The sequence below is a fragment of the Polyodon spathula genome, chromosome 12 (genome assembly GCF_017654505.1).
Source record: "Polyodon spathula isolate WHYD16114869_AA chromosome 12, ASM1765450v1, whole genome shotgun sequence".
Classification (NCBI taxonomy): Eukaryota; Metazoa; Chordata; class Actinopteri; order Acipenseriformes; family Polyodontidae; genus Polyodon; species Polyodon spathula.
This window is the reverse complement of record NC_054545.1, coordinates 45,693,672-45,713,920: the sequence shown is the minus strand read 5'-3', so window position 1 is coordinate 45,713,920 and position 20,249 is coordinate 45,693,672. Positions and strand designations below refer to the sequence as shown.

Sequence of the window (20,249 nt, the reverse complement as noted above, 5' to 3'; positions counted from 1 at the left end):
ATATGGTCTCCAGTAATAATCCTTTATATGGTCTCCAGTGCTGATTTTTACCTAGCGTTTTAATACAATGCACTGTGATACCAGAGCAGATGTGGTTCAAAGTAATGTATGTATAACGGGGATAAGCAGTGATCCCACACATTGCCAGACCGCACCTGTGGTTTAAACATGCCTTGAACGTGAGCTGTACTTCATCCTGCTTCATTTTCAGTACTGGACATGCACAGCAAGGCTACTTGTTAGCAGTGTGCTCCAGTGGTTAAAGTCCAGGGCTTGTAATCAGAAGGGCCCTGGTTCAAATCCCACCTCTGCCACTGACTGACTCACTATGTGTGACCCTGAGCAAGTCACTGAACCTCCTTGTGCTCCATCCTGCAGTTGAGGTGTTAAATCCTATTGTAAGTGACTCTGCATATAATGCACAGTTCATAGCCTACCTCTATAATGCACTTTGTGATGGTGGTCTACTATGAAAGGTGCTATATAAAGATGTTATTATTGTTATATGCATCTCCTAGATTGATTCGACCTCTAAGCAAAGATTCAACCCTAAGCACACGTTGTTTAGCTAGAATGTAAAAGTCATTTAATTGACCTTTTATGGTATGATTACCAAAGCTAGAAGTGATCAAATAACGTTAATGTGTTTCAGAAAAAAATTACCAGCCTAATAAATGACCACCGTGGCCAAAGAGAAATCTAAATCCAGCGTTATTAAAATCGGACTGGAGATACATTTGACATTGGATATTTCATTATTACTGAAGCCTTCGCTTTGTTTGCGGTGCATGTAACAATTTTATCATTTGGTGTTATTAAAAAGAAAGTCAAATAAGAAATATATATATTTATTGATATATATATATATAGCTCTTAACTACTTGCTAGCTGGTTGACTCCCTGTAGAATACTGTCATCAATCAAAGTTTATTCTTCTGATCACCATTCTTGGGTAGTGCTGCATTAATTTTCCTCAATATGAGCTAATAAGACTCTCTTAAATGCCATTTGGGTTTACTATAGAGTTTTATTAAGCACAAAGGTAACATGCTTGAGTACTTGGAATTGCTTATGCTTCTATGCAGTGGGAGTCATAATTACATGGAATTAGCAATGGCGGCTTGTGCCTTTTTTGCAAGGAGCAGTATCTAAGCACCCTAAAGGTTTGGTGGTCCTATGGAGTTTGAAGTAAGGTATGTAGATATGCTGAGCAATGGGGGGTTTATATAGACTACAGCTATCCTACACTTACAACAAATCTAAATGGCTTCCTGCATTCTTTCCACATAGAGCAGCGTGTCTTCATTTTCCACAATATGGTGGTGAGGATCAAATCCTTATAATGCAGTTGCAGTTTCATGGGTGGCGAGTGTCTACACGTGTGCATCTCCCGTCAATGCAGTGGCCTGTCATTTACAGTGTGTCCCTGTTTTGGGGGGCTTTATGAATCTGCACGGAAACTGGGAGGTTTACATTGTATTACACAGTATTTCCATCCAGCTGGAATCCTTGAATCTGTTTGGACCCTGCTATCATGCTGCAGATCTATACGGGAATGTCTCTCATCGACGGCACGGATCAAACAGCATTTCTTTTCATGTTCATCATGTTCCCTCCCCATCAAACATTCTGACTTGGATGGATATAAAAACAAAAAGGGAATTCGGGTCAGTTAATCAGACTGTTGAAGAATAATGCTGTCAGTGCATTTGTAGGATATAATGCATGTTTTGCTGCCTATGGATTACATATCAGATGGGGGTGGGGGTGGGGGGTTAATAATCACCTTGAAATATTGTTTTGCCTTTTGTTTTTAATGTTAGATCGATTCATTGTACTTTTCTATTTTACGCACAGACCAGAATTCAAAATGCATCTCTCAAAGTTCCTAACCCTAATTTATCGGCTCTTCTAGAATGACAAAATTGCTGAATGCAGAATGAAGAAGCCCCTGTGTTTATTCAGTAGAAATTGAAATCCCAAATTGAGTTGGAAACGAACAGTTTGCTCAGGAAATTCAATTGCCAGCTAAAAAGATAAAAAAGAAGGTATTGTGTTTTGAGAGGTGCAGTTTTGTCTACTCTGTGGACGATAAAAGATCCCTTGGAATTGTTTCAAAAGGAGAAACATTTGGGCTAGCACCCCATTCCTTGCTGAATTGAATTTTAAAAATCTCTTAGTGAAACTAGATTTTGATGGAGAATGCAATGGCTCCTAGATGTAAAATATTAGTGCTTCTGGCCATGACTTAAGTGACACACATTGGTCCTTCACTGAGCATGTTTCCGCTCCACCCTTCCCAGTTCAGTCGTTCAAATTGCCATTAATGACTCCCTCAGCACCACTATTTAAAACCACACCAGAGGGTGCCGAGTCTTTTAAAAAGCCTGTGAATCTTACAGAGCTATTAAATAGCCACACCTCAGATCACAGGAAACTGATAATCGGCTGTGAAAATACACATTACCGGTACTGTGGTGGACGCATCTAATAACATTTATTTTTAGGAGCAGTTTTTATTTTTATTTGTGGGAACAGAACAGAAATTCAAAAGGACATCAAGGAACATGTTTTCAAAGTCTTAACATGTTAGTAATACCACATGGTCTTCAGTGGCAATGCAGTATCTCCAGATTGCCTAAGGGCAATGGCACTGCCAAAGCAGATGTTTTCATTTTATATTCCGACATTCCAGTGATTTTATATTCCGACATTCCAGTGATTTTATATTCCGACATTCCGGTGGTATCATAATTCTGCTGATAAATGTTGATGCCATTGGTGTGAAAACTGTTTTACCATAACACATCCATACTTATGAATGCATCTTAATATTAAAAAAGATTAGGACAGTAAGGACAACAAAAACAATTACAAATAGCCAACAACAATCCAAAGTTAATCTCATGCTCCCTTTCCTTTAAATCCTATAATATTTGAGATGAAGGATAAATTCAAACTGTAAAAACACATGCATCATTTTATATATAATTAATTATCAAACAGGCAGCCTGCCTTAAATCTCTCAAGACAAGAAACACACAGTGGCTGGAAGTCACATGACTTGCATCCATCAAGCCATCAGCCCTTGATCATTTGTCTGAACTTAAATTTAGCTTCATGGCCCTGACTCTCTGGAACTCTTTTCCAGCTTCAGTGTGTGACGCTCCAACAGTCGCTCGCTTCAAATTAGCTGCTGTCTAAATTGCTATGTCAAGGTTTCCCCTCCATGTAATTCGTATGATTCTGCACGACACACGCATCCAGTGTTTAGAATTCACATCCAACGTCTCACCCCAAAGACGCAGCACAAGGAGGTTCAGTGACTTGCTTAGGGTCCCACACAGCTAGTCAGTGGATACTTGATGCGCTACATGATAAGAAACGGTGAGCGTCATTTGATCATTTACACTACCGCACTTTCATGGCAACGGCGGCAGCTTAGCAACCGTCTGCTAGGGGAATGCAGAGCACGGACATGCTTATTTGGGTAAGTGAGCCGTAAAAATAATTCCCTGGTGACAGATTATCGCATACCGCCGCCTGGTTGCCATGGTTTTCATATGGCAGAGATGGGACTGATAAAAGAGATAAGCATGCCCACTGCGCTTCATCGTCTGTTTTTGACGTTGGAGAAATGCAGAACAAGAACACCTCACCTATTGATGGCAGAAAACGAGCAGAGCTCCGCCTTCTGGCAGCAGGTGGAATTACAGTACATACACATAAACTCTTACATAGATAGATAAATAGATATAGGTGCTGTAGAGATCCTCATTGATTCCATGTCTAGTACACTGGACAGTGGCAGAGGGCGTAACAAAGTAACCTCCTAAGGCAGGTGTCCTAAATTACTTAATTGGACCTATTATTAACCAATTATTGTTCCAATTAAGTAAAATAAATTGTTTTTCTTATTAGTAACAGTAACAGTGGCTGGTTGAATATGTTTTCGGTGTTTGAAATGGATACCTTTCTTACTAGCAAAAGAAAAACGAATGAAGAAAAAACACAAGAGTCTACAGAAAATGCAAAGCGACAGAAAGTTATAGAAAGTCCGTTTGGTTAATTTTTATGCTGGGTTTAATTAAAAAATGAATTGCCTCTGTAAGTTGAAGGCGCCTCCTCTGTTCTTCGAACGCTGCACCTGTAACACGCGCCACACTCCTGTCTCTGCAGCTAGCTGCTTCATCTACTGACTCTGCCAGTGAAGGACATTCAGTGAACAAAGGATCTGTGTCCGGTCTCCCTGCTATAACCAATAAAGCAGAAATCAAGAGACAGAAGCTAGCAGCCAATTCAAAGGAGCAGGAAAGAAAAGGTATCTGTTACCCAACAGTGCAGAAAACAAACAAACAAACAAACAAACATTTAAATCAAGGTCATCTATCTTAACGATACCTTAAAGTCCTATAGATTTACAACCTTTAACAGCAACTATACAAGATCATTTATAACAGAGATATAATACATCAATTCCTTTCACATCCACATCAAAAACATTTCAGACTGTAAATAGGAAAAAAAAACATGTGTTCATTTTAATTTTCAAGTTCAACCTAGAATTTTATGCATAATTTAAAAAAAAAACTATATCAAAGTAATTTAGCTCTTTTATTTAACATCATGTAGTCAAAGAAACTACACAATGAGATTGCAAAAGTCTACCAGGAGCCATAATAGCAATACAGTATTTCCTGTTAGATTTCGCAAATGTCACATTTTTCAATGTCAGGTTTTTTTTTTCATTATCTGGGAAAACTACAAAGCAGTCTGTAATTCAATATGTTAAAGTAACATTAGTCTTTATGAAGCAAAATTTGTTCACTCTGTAGGGGTGATGCAAAACCTTTGGCCAGAGCGCTACAAAGTATAATTCAGATTCTAAAACTGTTTCATTCTCTAAACATTACACAGTCTTGTACATACATTTTTCTGCTGGTTTCGCATTATAGATATACAGCCTATAACAACAACAACTAGATAATTCAAAACTATAGTACAGTATGGTGGATTCATTTAAAAGGTGATCGTGCTGCAGTGCTGCCTGTTTGAACCCCACAGGGCAAAGAGTTGCCATGTTGTTGATTTCTTTACACTACACTAACTGGCAAGACCTTGTCTGCTGCAGCCAGCAAGAGAAAGTGAAAGTGGGTGGATTAATTAGTTCAAAGTTTCGATCATTATTTTCTTGTTTTCTACAGACCAAACCTAGGGTCTGAGTACAGTATGTAGTAGTGTACTGTGAGAAATTTAGATTTGTTTATATATGATTCCAAACATTACACAGACCATGCTTGTTACACACCAAAAACATCTACTATAAAAATAAAAAATAAATTCTGATTTAGCCACAGTACAGTGACTACACCACAGTGAAAGTATGGGAAAGCATAGGCAAGCATTGCAAAGCACAGAGAGGTATGGTAAAGCATAGGCAAGCATTGCAAAGCACAGAGAGGTATGGTAAAGCATTGTAAAGCACAGAGAGGTAAGGTAAAGCATAGGCAAGCATTGTAAAGCACAGAGAGGTATGGTAAAGCATAGGCAAGCATTGTAAAGCACAGAGAGGTACAGTAAAACATATTTAAAAAAACATGCAAACAGGGTAAGCTATGGTAAATGCATTGTATAACCATGTGAAAATATTGTGCACAAATACCATGGCAAGCTTTAATAAGGGAAACACACTGAACAGGATATTAAGCTGTAAGACATTAAATATTAGAATGTTGGTGACATGAAGTAGCCCTTGAATACCAGGTTGAATTGAAATGTAATGTAATGCTGTTCACTTGACAGGAACAGTACCTGATGAAGCCCATCACAGCTCAGAGAGTCAAACACAGGTCTTGACCCATGGAAATTGCTCCCCACATAGACACACCTGAGCTACATAGTTCTTCTCCCTGTAGAGTTTTACAATGTGAATCATATATTGCTTTTTTGTTGTGTGAGGGTTTTATAGGATCATAAATTTTCAACGCAACATCATTTATGCGTGTGTTAGGAAATTTGAAATGAAAAAAAAATCTTCATTTTCTTAATGATTATTATTGTGCCTTCTCTTTCCACGTTGTTTGAATATAAAGATTTGGAAGTACATATCTGAGACAAGACTTTATACACAAACTCATTCACTGGCCTTTGAGTTGATATTGTCTATGTGCTTTTAAAAATCTCATCCTTTCTACATTTAAATGACCTTTAACTCTTTTATCAAACAAAGAATCTGATGTCAACAGAAAATAACAAGACTTCACTTATTTATTTATTTTCTTTAAATAATAAAGTGGTTTACAACAGTGACTTTTGGTATGCGTCAAGAGCTTACAGAAATACATTTCACAAAATGCTGTTTTATTTCAACCCAACTATCTACTGTATTTTATTTACACACACACACACACACACATATATGTATATGTTTGTTTTTTAACAAAAATCTAACTTTTTCAAAACGAGGAAACAACATAGAGACCCTCAAATACTGAAGAATGCTACAAGTTACGTTTTTTTTTCCAGCTCCATTCCATGTATAAATGTTACTCAGTGTGCCACAAACGGATCACATAGACCATCTAATACATTTGATTAAATCTGACTCCAATTCAGATTTGTGTAGCCCACTGTAAATCTATAACGTTTAATAAAATGTGTTGCAGGTAGTATGTTAACTCATGCCCAGTACTTTCTGCATCTCACCATGTTAACGCACAGTTCATTCTATTTCAGAGGGATTTTAAAGGTGTTCCGCTTCCCATAATTTGTTTTAATATAATGTGCGAGAAGTCTGAGATGCTCTCTCCATTAATTCCAGTTATACATCTTAACTCCTCAAGTACCTACAAAAAATAAGAAACAACTACCTTTATAAATTGTTGCAATGAATTTGTACGTGAAGTATTTGCAAGATCTGTCACATTATAGGAATAAGTATTTAGCAAAAAAAAAAAAGACATATTTTGCTGTAGTGTCTTCTGAATAGATTGCAGTTGACAATTGCTCTCGTCTTACCTGGTCCCAGGTGGTGTAGTTAAGTATGAAGGCACTAGCTGCAATAACACTAACTGCTAGTAGCATGCTGTCCTCTGTGACTGACAGAAACTTCACTCTGTGGAAAAAAGAAACCAAGCCTTTTCACCGTTTTAACACACTACAAGAAATCATGTGTAATGCAGTGAAATAAACACTGAATTCTTTTTGTTCGTCCATCCGTTGGTCTGATGTAAAATTCCTGTAACATTTTTGTGGTTTAAGGTTTAACATGAACTAATATCTGTCATAGGCTCACACTTATGTTAGATAAAAGCGACAGAACATTGTCTGAACATTTCCCATGGCTTCGTCTGCCTTGTCAAGATAAAGTAAAAAAAAGGGGGTACAAAATCATTCAAGAATCAATTTTAAATTTCACAAATCATACTAAAAAACATGTTTAAAAAAACTGCATACCTCTGAACTTCACTCGGAGTTGAATTTTCAATTGTAGCCACTAGTAAGTTATGGTAAATTGGATTTCTCTGAAGGTAAACAAACTGAAGCACAAGCTGAGTGATCTTATGCAGATACTTTATGGGAACATCTGAGTCATTGTATCCTGAAAGAAGCATTTTAAATTAAATAAGGGTTTATTGCTGCCAAGCTAAATAGCACAAAAAAGGCAGAAATGTGTTTATGTTAATGTGTTTTTTAAAATTGTTTTAAATGTAATTACTCACTCTCTCATTGAATAGATCCATCATATTTGGACACAATTGAAAATAAGACATTAATTCAGAAAATTGTGTTAATTCAATTTCAATATTTATTCTACTAAATCACCATGCTTGTTCTAAAGCATCTCCTTCCAGATAAAGTAAAATTCTGAAAAAGAAAATGCTATGCCTGATGAGTTGCGAAATCGCTGCATTCTTTCCTACACACTGTACTTACCCAAAACTTCCAACAGCGTCTCAACATAAGTCAGCGGATTTGGAACGCTGATGTAGAAATTTAGCGTTTTCAGGATGTTAAGTTCCGATTCCAGTAACGTTTCTTTGGTATATGAGTAACCCAAACACTGCAGGAACTTAACAGCAGTGCTGTTGTCAACAATCTGTACAGATAAGATGAATTAATACTTAATTTGCCACATGGCTGAATTCAATAGTTTTTTTTTTATCCAGTTGCATGTGGAACCTTGAACAAACAATACATTGAGTTTTCCTGCTAAATCTCAGTGTATCACTCTAGAAAGGATTGTGGGGTTCAGATTATTAAATGTGAGTCTCAGCTATGTCAAATAAACTGCACAGAGAGGGCATTAATAATGTAAATGCTTATCCTCTTATCAAGCCCTGTCTTTAAAAAAACAACAGGTTGTGTCTCGACTTGGGAAATCTTTTGAATACATCACATGAAACATAATTAATAGCATTTTATTTTGCGTCCAAATGCCACAATCCATTAACATACTTCCTGGAGTCAATGCGTTTCTTACCTGTCAGATTAAAACTCAAAAGTGCCCTCTAGCTGCTTATAGTTAAATTACAACTAATGCATTATATAATAAGCTATTTGTTTACCTTAATTAATACAAGACCTATTGCAGCACATTTGCAGTGCAATGAAGGGTTACAACTAGCCACCAATGGTGAGAAATGACTTAGGGATCCATTCATCCAAAATCTTTCATTAAAGCAAAATAGTCAAGTTGATCATACTTTGACTTCTAATTTAAAGTTCCACGGGTCTCTGGTATTGAAGTACTGTATTTAAAATGTCTGTAGTATAGTTCTTAACTACGTTAGCCCCTTAAAAATCTTAATCAATTATTTGGGTTGGCTAAAGAACCCTGCAGCAGACAAAGCAGAAATCATATTTTAACTGTCAATCTTCAGAAAGGGCTATACTGTGTCATATAATTGTAAATGGATAGTACGGTACAAACAAAGCAGCATTGAACAGTTTCCAAAATGCTGAATTACTTACACTGCAGTGAAGTGCAAGCTTGCTAGCTAACTGAACACAGGAAAAGACCAGAAGCATAAATTTGTCACTCAGCTTTATGAGCACAGAGCCGTAAATGTCTCCTTTCCCTCCGTCAGCACCAGATGGCGGAGCAGCAGCAAACATCTCTTCAATGTGATTTATCATAAACCTGTAAGGACAACAATTTATGGCGTGATTTAAAAAAAAAAAAAAGCATTGCCGATGGGAGCTGATAGGGTTATTATAAATGGCCTGTCTCTAATGTTCCCACCCGCAGCTACTCCCGCTGTATATACAGCATTTAAAAAAAAAATCTACCAAGGAAAAGGAAAATGTGTGTTTACGCACCTTTCTAAGATTTCTATTGCTTGATATGCAGTGAACGGCTCGAGTCTCAACACTTCACAAATCAGGAAAACAGACTCTGGAAGCAAATACAAAGTATCGCTGTACTTCATCAATACAAAATAACAATGCGACTGTCCTTAAAAGAGTCCTAGCTCCCTCTGTTTGCTGAAGTCTCCCTTATTTTGCTTAGGGACCATTATGTGCCAGGTTACAATAATGGTTGGTTGCTTAACGGTAGGTATATTTGAGAAAACACGCTTATGGCAGCTCTAACTCAATAATTCAATTAACACTTTAACGTCAATTCGCTATGTAGACGTTTAGAATAAATATAGTGCTACTGTTCTAGCAAACATGTGTTTTCCTTTATATAAATACTATAGTGAACACTGCTACAGCAGATTGTTACTGTTTCACTCTTCAGGCAATTCCAACTGGGCGAAAGTAAACCACGCAAAGCGCTTTTTAAAACCTGGTATCGTACCATATACTAGCATTTATTTGTGCGTCTCAAAACTGTATACCGTAGACTTATATATCGATTTAAGTGGAGGTATTTGTAAACATGAACCGTTTCGTTGGTTAAAACCCCTGTAAAGCACTTCGCACAAGCGCTAGTTTGTTTTTGCCTGTTACTTGTGAAGTACCTTTCTCAAGCTTGAAGACACAAGGCGGCTGACAGACCACGGCTCTGAGCACATTATAGTCCTTACCTACCTACTAGTCTACTTTGCTTGAAAGCCCCAGCGTGCTCCGACACATTTTCCAAATGTTCTCTGTTTTTACTGTTTAAATTAATCAGAAAATCGGCCAGTATGTCGTGGGAAGCAGCGCCGAACTTAAGCTCATGTAGTTTGTACGAATTTGAACTTCCGATTCGCATCTTTGTAGAAGGCGTGTTGAGGGGCTTACTCTCCATTTCAAACTTTCTCTATTTTTTTTAAATAAAAATAACTAAATTCACATTTCACAATACCAAATCGGAATACAATCCAATCGACTGTGTGAGTTTTTTCCCCCGTCAAGAAAGTTCAGAGCGTCCCGAAAAACACTCAAAAAATGAAAGATTAGTTCCCAAAAAAATAAAACTCGCGAGCGAAAACTGACAGAAAAACACGTCACACTGAAGCCTAGTACTGCTGGCGGAGCTGAGTGTGATATACACCTCAATGATTAGGTGTTAGACATAAACTAAAACTTAGGGTTATGGACACGGCATTATAAAAAAAAACAAAAAAAAAACGGCGTTTTGTTTTAGTACATTTCCTATTCACAATTGTACCCACAATGATAAAATGATCAAATCTGGCAGTTGAAAATCCGAGCTATGCATGCATACAGTGCACAGTTGTTAGAAACACGAACTGTAACTGCTGTACACTGTGTTGCAATGCATTTCGCACAGGTACTCAGCAGGTGGCACACATTGTACATGTTTTGAGTAGGAACTTTTATCTCGGCTGTAACGTCTACTTTCACAAGGAACTATCCGCCTCCTCTCCGTGCGTCTACCTGGGGGTGGGGGGAACGTATTGGCGGCTGCACTCACTTCCTGGTTACGGGGTTGTCCAGCCATGAGTTTTGAGTGGCCTTGGCAATTCAATTTCCCGCCCTTCTTTACGTGAGTTGTTGTTGTCTTTCATTTCATTAAGCAGAGTGTAAATACAGTGTGCATGACGCGGTTTTTGTAACTAGGTAAGGGGGTCGCCTCCCGTGTTGAAAACAACAGGACACTTCCTGTTATAAATACACTAAACCAAACAGAGACGAGACTCTGTGCAAACTGTCATCGTTTCGGGTTTAATGTGAAATTGCTACCCTGCTTAATTATAATAATAATACAAAAATATTTAGTACTGTTCAGTGCTAAACTGCTACTGCTTAATATTACTGTCAAACAGTGTATTCGGTCAATCAGTGACTTCCTTAGAGATGTGCTTTAAATACGTCTTTGTTTGTAAATTACACGTTACACATGATGTATTGACATTGTAAATGGTGTACATGGTTTTGTAAGATATGGTTCTCATTTCACCAACATACATGCCATTACATGTTTGAAAGGAGTTATACTGGAATGTACACAAAGTTGAATTTATATATATATATATATATATATATATATATATATATATATATATATATATATACACACACACACATATACATACATACATACATACATACAGAACGTTTAAAACCCGTGTCCACTTCTTCCCGATTTATATAAAATTATTTATATATAAAAATATTGGGAAACACATTGGAAAACATGATTACATATATATATATATATATATATATATATATATATATATATATATAATATATAAAAAATAATGCACATACTTACTTTACAGGCTACAGCCCAATGTTAACACTCGACAGAAGCAGCTGACAGCCTGGTGCTCCCTGGCACTGTCTTACTGTCGTCATCAGAAACTCTACACACTGGATGTAATGGAGGCCCAAGAGAGCCCAGTCTTCAACAACAAGAAAATACAGCGTATCCTTTCACCCTCTGTGTCTAATTACATTTATTTAGGAAAGACAACTGAAGAAAATAACTTTGCCATAGTGTCAGTATTTAGGGGCTATGCGGCTTGGCTGGCAAGTGTATTAAATCATTTAGAAACTTAAATTACTTTTAAATGGGTTATTTGTCCTTACCACAGTCGCTTGTGTCTGAATTAAAAGACCATCCACTACAGCCAATGGTTCTGGTTCTTTAAATCTGTTTTTCTTAACCTGGGCTTCAGGGAAACTCTCAACAGACACAATTCAAGTTATATTCGAAGAGCTCAGAAAAAAAGGTTGGTAGATTACTGTGTTTGTTTTTGAGTTATCAGCTGTGGTTCAAAGTGAGTACAATGTGTGTTTATTTGTCTAGTACTAGTAAGATAGTGGTGGAAGAAATATGAACCTTCATGGACTTATTTATACATACCTCCAAATATTGTTTCAAAGCAGGTTCAGAAAATTATCATTGTATTTATTTATTATATAATACAAGTAATATGTTTGAACCGAGTAGCCAAAAAAAAATCTTTGCTAACAACTATGTTCAATTTTGTTCCAGATTCAGAAGATTATATATGTTTGTTTTTTTTTTGTTCTCTTTTTTAAATTTACAGGGAACTTGGAGTGGATAGATAAAAACAAAACACGTTGTTTGATAATGTGGAGGCGACCAGAAGAATGGGGGAAACTTATATATCAATGGGTAAGAAGCATTTCTTTCTTTTTTTTTTTGCAACCCCGGTTCTTTTTCGTCTTCGTAACGGGGGTCAGCTTGTTTTCCAAGCAGCTCTTTTTTGTTATTCTGAACCAGTGCTTATTTTCCCACAAGGTAATGAGAATTATAAAATGAGAATCCATCTCACTGTGTGCAGAAGTACTTCTTATACAGTGTGTGTATGTGGTGGGGTTAGTCAAACACACTGTAATATACCTGTCTTTCTAAATCTAGTGGTGCTTCTGAAGATTTGAATTTTTGTTGGCTCTTTTGCTCCAGGATCATAAAACACATTGCAGTACAAGTAATAAAACTGTGCATGATCATGCCTAGACAGTTTTATCTGATTTTTATTAATATTTTTAATTTTATTTCTGTGCAATACCCAGTTTTAGTCGACACAGGCGTAAGGCACATTCATTTGACATAATTACTAAAACAGGCATGTCTGTCCCAAGTAAGTTGTGTGATAACTTTGCTAAATGATCATCGTTATGCTAATTATGCTGTTGTACTGTGATACAGTATAGAGAATGTTTACTGTTTCTTTAATAGTAAAGTTTTTAAAAAAGAAAGCTATATTTAAAGCAGATTTGATGCCTTTTTTTCAGGTTTCAAAAAATGGAATGACAAACTCTGTGTTCACACTATATGAGCTCTCCAATGGAGATGACACTGAAAATGAAGGTATGTTTTGGCTATTTCATTAACGCAGTATACACTGATAAAGACTAATTTGATAACTGAGTTTTTTCTTAGTTCTCAGTAAGTTATGCAGGTGATTCAAGCTGTTGGAATGTTGTCTGGTTATCCACCTTGCATCATTTAGTTCGAAGCGCTTTCAAGTTGATCCCGGTGGCAGACGGAAACATGGCTTTAGTAATAGTCTTTTCTTTTTTATTTCCTCCTGTATTGTTTTAGAATTCCATGGTTTGGAGGATTGGTTGTTGCTGAGATCACTTCAAGCCTTACAGCTGGAGAGAAAGGCAGAAATTATTACTCTCAATGACAGCAAAGGGGTCAAGTTCTTTTGATGTTTTCCGTGACTACAGACTGATCCCCTGAGTGGATTAGTGCAATCAAGTACACACCACTGGTTGGCTAGGGGGTGGGGGGGGGGGGGGGGGTGGGGGGGAGGACACAATGCAAATATTATAATCCCGATTACGGAAAAAAATTATATATGTCTTATTTAATATATTGAACAGACTACAGTCAATGAGGGTGACGTTATTTTGCAATAAAGGTATTTTCCATCACCACCAGTAGACACTGATGGTTTAGTGAAAAAGCAGCGGTGAGCTAGAACTTTATAATGGTTAAACACACTTTAACAGGAGGGGTCTGGTGCAAGCTGTACTGCTGTATATCTGTCTGTTTGAAAAGTGATATCATGTTTTGTCATTTTATGGCGATGGCCTAAAGCAAAAAAAAAAAAAAAGAAAGAAAAACAGCTTTGTAATGTTTTTGCTGCCTGTAAAGTTGTACTATATTATATTATCTGTGGTATTTAATACACAAGTGTACATACTTAAACTACAAGTAAGTGTACATTCATATATATATAGAGAGAGAGAAAGGGAGGGAGGGAGGTCAGTAATAGACAGGTGGTGTTTAGATGGGTCAATCAGCAGTAGGAGCAGTAATGCAGTGGGTTTTTACTCCAATTCCTTTTTTGAAGGAGAGAATTTCATTGTAATGTTAAAAATCTGAGGAACAAATTCAATTGATTAAAAGACAAGGAATTATACATACGTATATATTCTACTTTATTGTTTGATTCTGTGTTTTTTTTTCCATTTGAACAATACAACTTTGTTATAGTCTATTTTACAGTGAAAGAGCTCACACAAACAATAAGAAAGACCCTGTATATGGCACTGCATTTTAATTTGTATAGGGCCAAACCATTCAGATTTGTTTTTTTATTTTTTTTGCATGCTTTAGGCTGACAGTATTGTCTATAGGACTTTCTTACACTTACTTAAATGATGTCTTAAAAGGTAAATTAATGTATAGTCCTTATTCTGAATTGACAATGTGTTTCACTGCAGGTGCTTTCCCAGCATACTGGTGTTGAGAGAGTGTTGAATTTTAAACAGTGATGTGTGTGTGTTTTCATGAAGGCTATATTCAAATAGCTTCTGTCTGCTAAACCACACACTGTACAGCATATACACTCTCTAAATAGTGTGATTGCATGTTTTTACTTGGCCTGTAAAGTGATATAATGCTGACATATATAAAATATACTGTACAGCTGATACTGTTTGGGTGATTTTGAAGTGGTGGGAACTATGAACACACACACACTCTCACACACAATTAAAACATGCTTGTTTTATTTATTTATTTGCGATTTTTTTTTTTTGCTTTGCCGACTGTAAATCATTGCAGAACTGTATTCGGTGTTGCTTGTTCACCTATGTGTGTCAGGGATAGAGAGAGTCTTTATACCCATGCAACTTAAAAGGTTAATTTTACTTACATTTCATTGATAAAATAAAGACTGAACTGTAACAATACTGTGTTTACTTGAATTATTGAATTTTTTAAATTAAAAAAAACAGTAATTATAGCTTGGCTCAGACTTTCATAGCAGGAGTTGGCTAATATGAAAGAGTTGAATAGGTTTAAAATGCAGTTAGAACTTGAAGCTGTTATGTTTCTAGCTCCAGAATCAGTCTTAACCTAGTTATTGTAATCCGGTTTACAGCAGTGGCCCACAAAAAAACAGTACTCTGTTCTAAATATGATCAAATTACAGCACCTACTGTAATTAAATAGGAGAACCATGTAATGTTAAAACTGAAATCTGCAGTTTCCCACATTAAACTCTCTTTACCTACATTCCATAATTCATCCTGCTGTTGACGCACGACGACAGGGGGTGGTGCTATCCCTGTGTCATTAAATAGATTTACTAATGAGAACAAGTGTATCGCTCCCATTGGTTTTGCGCTTAGTTGAGTTTTAATATAAAATACTCAGTCCTTTGGCCACTATAAAAGAGGTAGATCAGTTACTGGAACAATTGGGTTCCCTCACTTATCGGCTAAAACCATAAATAGGGGGGATTAAACTGAAGATTGTGTTAGGGATTCTTTATCATAGAGCTGGGTAATGTCACACACTTAAGAAAGCTTACATTTATTGCTGTGTGCTAGGTGTGGAGAGCCCCCTGCCCCCCCCCCCCCCCTTTTTTTTTTTTTTTACTGCACCTGAGAATTTAGAATTATCTTTTTTATTTTTCTGTTTGTTGCTATACATCATGCTTTACTGAAACTTATTAAAAAAATTAAATGTTGAACGAAAGAAAGCGCGGCCCTTGTGATGGTGCTTCCAAATATCAAATCTCTGTGCAGCGCACGTGCCGCTGCCTCTGTGAAGACGTGAGTCGATGAGTAGCTGGGCGCGTGATTGACAGCAGAGATGGAATATTTATCAATGGCAAACACTAACTCCTTTATTGAGTTACATTGCTATCCCCACCCCACCCTTAAACTGACATTCCAGCATCCATACCTCAACCTGAATTACATGTTGCACGCATTTCCCCATGCAACACACTGCAGCTCGGCAATCTCAGCAATCCCTTCTATAAAAAAAAAAAAACATAGCCGTCTCACTCATTGTAATGTGAACTCAATAAAATCCACAATAGCTCTTAGAAATAAATGGGTGCTTGCTGGACGTTTGCTTTGTGTCACAGCTGAGTGTGTGATCCTGAGCAAGTCACTTACCCTCCTTGTGCTCCGTCCTTTGGATGAGAAGTAAAACCAAGGTCCTACTGTAAGTGACTCTGCAGCAGCAGTTGTGATGCAGAGTTTACCCCCACTGGTTAAAAGTGTCTGCTAAGTGAATAATTAACAAGAAGGCAAGCATGCATTTCCAGTGAGACTCAGGAATCCCTATGCAATGCATGTACTTTTCTCTCATGCAGAGCTGGGCTTTCTTAGATTTTTTGTTTCAATACCTGCCAATTCTGGATTTATGGGATAGCAAAAGTCAAACAACAGATTCTAGTTAGAATACTTTTAAAATGGCATTTAGAAAAATTGCTAACGTTTTTATCATGAGTGCCCTAACAAAACTGTATTTACTGGCATATGCACACAGATTTAATTCATTCAAAAGTGCTTAACAAAGGCTTATTTATTTTACCCACTTTAATATACAAACATAAGGCTTAAATGTACCATGTATATGTGTTATATGATTTTAAAGTATATATATATATATAATTGTAAAGAATGTGTATATATATATATATATATATATATATATATATATATATATATATATATATATATATATATATATATATATATATATATATCAGAATGTAATCCAATGTAGTATTTGCAGTGTATTTACATGTTGCACTCGTGAAATACTTTAATATAGAACATTTTAGTTGGCAAACTGCCGGTTTGAGGGGTAATAATATCTGAATCAGGGTCAGGGCAAAATGATAAAAAAAACAACCAGATTAAAATATTGGCAGGCGATTCACATGCGGGCTGGATGAAGCAAGAGCACAGCTCAATTTCGTCAGCGGCCCCTCTTTTGCTCATTTGCATTGTATGTTGTTTGGCGCGTTGCACAAATTGCAGTCCAAAGGAGGTTGTATATAGCATGTACTGTACAAGAATACAATGACATGCATTTACGATTATGAATTATGCTTATGAATTATGGTTTTGAGAAACATGAATATTTACAAGCAGATATATAATTGCCATCTCGTGTGTGTGTGTGTGTGTGTGTGTGTGTGTATATATATATATATATATCTCACACTACTCATGTGAGAAACGTTGTTTATGGGTCACCTTTAAAGCAATGTCGCGGTCGCATTTCTCAGTAAAGAGTTGCGACAGAAGACTGTGCAGACTCGGCGAGGGAGGAGCTCCTTCCCTCTGAGTGGGCGCAGGGTCCCAGTTAGGGGTCGGTGCGCTGAGTGTTGGTGCTGCACACGGGTTTGAAGGCGCACATTGGCACAGGCTAGGCTAGTCCAATCTGTACACTCACGGACTGCGCTGGTGCAAGTGACTGTACCTATCTCTTACTCTCAGGACGGCAAGCTTTTCACCAGGACTGCTTGGGATGTGTACATAGACTGTATCAAAACACGACCAGAAGAGGGTATTTTTTTTTTGTATGTGAATATAGACTTTTATTTATATTTTATAAACAAATATAAGTTAACCCGTAATACAGGTTTTATTGTTACTACAGCTTTCCGCGGACTGAAGTTTATCTTTAACCGAGAAAATATAGTATTATAAATAGGCAGGCTATTTTTTTAAGTTTGAAGATGTTACGTGCACACTTTTCCAAATATACTCCAAAGAAGGTGATTCAAGTGTAACTAAATATACCTTATTGACGATATGCTAAATCGATCAGACTTGTTGCTCTAGTAAAACAGCGAGCGTGCTATGTCACGTTTCAAGGTCATTTTAATATCTGTTGTGTAAAATAAATATTTAAGTAAACGTGGCTGCTTTGTGGAAGCATACTACACAAATCTCAAAATCATGTCTCAAACAGAAGTGGACCGAGCTGTACGCGGCATCCCTTTAAGCTCTGGTTCGGATGACGATTCGTGTTTGCTACCCCTTGTGGCACCGCCGCGGAGGCGAAAACACTCGGGCAGTTCCAGAAGAAACTCGTACCGGTTTAATAAAATTAACGCCACGGAACTAGAGCCGATAGTTTACGCGTCTCTTTCCAGCAGCCATCAACCTCAACTGTGCTCAACAGAGACACGTTTGACAGAAACAAGCGTGGACGCGGATTCGCAGTCTCCGGGGTGTCCCTTGCCTTGCCCCGTCTCCAACTCGCCAAGACCACATCACAACCATGCCCCGCCGCTTAATAATAACAATAACAAGCTGGATGCGATGGTGCAAAATAACATCTTGGGTATCAGCTCGGATTCGGAGGACGAAACCAGCCAACGAAAACACCAAAAAGTGGTTTTATCACGGGCTCCCTTTGAGAGTACATGGGAGCAGGAAGAGAAGGAGGAGATCGAGACCAAAGCGGTGGCCATCTCACCTGACGGCAGGTACCTGAAATTCAACATCGAGATCGGGAGGGGCTCGTTCAAGACCGTGTACAAGGGTCTGGACACGGAAACAACGGTGGAGGTGGCATGGTGCGAACTACAGGTAGCGTGTTATGGATGTTGTATTAAAATGCATGCATTCATTTGACAAGGCAGCAACCCATTGTTATGAACAATTAAAAAATCGTGTACGAGCTTGTTACAAAAATGTAGCGCACACACACCCATGGTGTGTATGCAGCTGTAATGCATGTAAAGCTCCAGCGTCCGAAATAATGTACGGTATACAGCAACAATACTGCAAAGTAGTTTTGTAAACAGGCGTGTAATGAGTTGCCCATTTGATTAACCTACTTGACTGTAGGTGCATTTAAAGTTATATTGTATGTTCCCTATTCCAAAGGTGAAGGAAATTACTTAAAGCAACCCAAGTGCGCACAATCGTGTGTTTGTTTCTATCCGCTGTACATCCATCTCTAAATAGCAGTCGGTTCTGTAGGTGTGCACGTTGACTGTAGTAATGTAACAAGGCAGTCTATTTTTAGTATAAACAGTATCAATTCCCATATGGCCATAAAGTTGATTATACAAGATCTACAAATCAATACCTGAATACAGGTTTGCGTTGCCAATCATTGTAATCGTAATAAAATATTTCGCGAACTTATGGCCCCAGCAATACAAGTTATAAATACAATTCATTCAGTCCTTGCTGTCAGCTTTCTTAAACTTTTTTGCATCCTCTGATAATGTTGCTAAACAAATTTGTGGAACAAAACTTTCGGCACTCGGATCCCTGAAGGAGAATTCCAGGATTACGCTCAAAAGTATTCTGTATGTACTGGAATCTTGAGAGAGGTACTGGCTCCTACATGCAACAGCTGTATATCAGTGGGTCCGCAGTCCTTGTAGAATATCAGAATTGCTTCGGATCCCTTACTCTACACTGGCACATCCATTACCTAGTCGAGTCAAGTAATTCCAGGAATTAGCAGCGATGTATCCGAAAGGTGGAAAATGATAATGTTTGCAATGCATATTCTATCATGGAGCGGGATCAGTTATTTCTTATTAATTTGAACATCTTCATCTCTGCCGATTTTTTTTTATCCTATCCAAATACGACTTTCATTTCATGCCAAAACAAGGTTTGTCAAAAAACAACAAACAATATCACAATGGGAAGAGTTCTGATTGAGAATACAGCTCTGTGGTTTGGGAAATTATACTTTGCAGCGTTTAGGAGTTTTGTCAGAAAATCAGAAAGGTATCGCAACGTTTTTTGGTGGTGTTGTGTTGTTGTTTCAAATGGCTGGACAGCTGAAGCTCTCTGGTCTGGATAAAGTGTTGTTTAAGGGTATCGATTGAACTGCGCCCCTTTCCCACAATCCCTCTCACTGTCCTTACATCGGTCATCGTGTAAACTGGTGACAAGTGTCCAATATTGCTTCATCACAATCTTGCTTTTGCCGTAGTGCAAGGTTTGCAGAAAAGCAGCTGGAGATCCATTCGATTCATGTTTGCCAAAACAGAAACTCATCCAAAATACCACTTTACTCTAGGCTTTAGCATCTATTATCTCTGGAGTGCTACAGCTCCCATTTCATCTATCTGTCA

General features: G+C 37.5%; 3 protein-coding genes across 5 annotated transcripts in view; 2 read left to right on the top strand and 1 right to left on the bottom strand.

Annotated features, from left to right (window-relative positions):
* Positions 1-6,377: 6,377 nt before the first annotated feature.
* cntd1 (cyclin N-terminal domain containing 1) lies at positions 6,378-10,589 on the bottom strand. Its single transcript, XM_041267122.1, has 7 exons — positions 10,039-10,589; positions 9,322-9,457; positions 8,974-9,142; positions 7,936-8,098; positions 7,456-7,600; positions 7,018-7,114; positions 6,378-6,845 (listed from the first exon to the last, which is right to left on the bottom strand). Exons 1-7 carry the CDS (start codon positions 10,238-10,240, stop codon positions 6,732-6,734), a joined length of 1,026 nt encoding a protein of 341 aa, XP_041123056.1. The 5' UTR covers positions 10,241-10,589; the 3' UTR covers positions 6,378-6,731.
* A 260-nt stretch (positions 10,590-10,849) lies between these two features.
* vps25 (vacuolar protein sorting 25 homolog) lies at positions 10,850-13,621 on the top strand. The gene is made up of 6 exons (XM_041266902.1): positions 10,850-10,942; positions 11,682-11,827; positions 12,081-12,134; positions 12,456-12,544; positions 13,168-13,243; positions 13,478-13,621. Exons 1-6 carry the CDS (start codon positions 10,896-10,898, stop codon positions 13,588-13,590), a joined length of 525 nt encoding a protein of 174 aa, XP_041122836.1. The 5' UTR covers positions 10,850-10,895; the 3' UTR covers positions 13,591-13,621.
* A 3,827-nt stretch (positions 13,622-17,448) lies between these two features.
* Positions 17,449-20,249, top strand: part of LOC121324055 (serine/threonine-protein kinase WNK4-like) — a 29,579-nt gene continuing 26,778 nt past the window's right edge. For 2 of the 3 annotated variants that reach the window (XM_041265469.1, XM_041265470.1), the window contains exon 1: positions 17,449-18,735. In XM_041265469.1, coding sequence (XP_041121403.1) covers positions 18,100-18,735 — 636 coding nt within the window. In that variant the 5' untranslated portion in view covers positions 17,449-18,099. The remainder of the gene's footprint in view (positions 18,736-20,249) is intronic. The other variant, XM_041265468.1, reaches the window with a different exon arrangement.

What these genes read in the sequence shown, in the direction of transcription:
- cntd1 (XM_041267122.1), bottom strand. Translation starts at nt 10,240, where the DNA reads ATGGAGAGTAAGCCCCTCAACACGCCTTCTACAAAGATGCGAATCGGA. An exon ending in GCAATAGAAATCTTAGAAAG is followed by an intron (nt 9,143 to 9,321) that starts GTGCGTAAACAC and finishes TTGTCCTTACAG; the next exon opens with GTTTATGATAAATCACATTG. An exon ending in AGCTTGCACTTCACTGCAGT is followed by an intron (nt 8,099 to 8,973) that starts GTAAGTAATTCA and finishes TTATCTGTACAG; the next exon opens with ATTGTTGACAACAGCACTGC.
- vps25 (XM_041266902.1), top strand. Translation starts at nt 10,896, where the DNA reads ATGAGTTTTGAGTGGCCTTGGCAATTCAATTTCCCGCCCTTCTTTAC. An exon ending in GGAAACTTATATATCAATGG is followed by an intron (nt 12,545 to 13,167) that starts GTAAGAAGCATT and finishes CCTTTTTTTCAG; the next exon opens with GTTTCAAAAAATGGAATGAC. An exon ending in AGATGACACTGAAAATGAAG is followed by an intron (nt 13,244 to 13,477) that starts GTATGTTTTGGC and finishes GTATTGTTTTAG; the next exon opens with AATTCCATGGTTTGGAGGAT.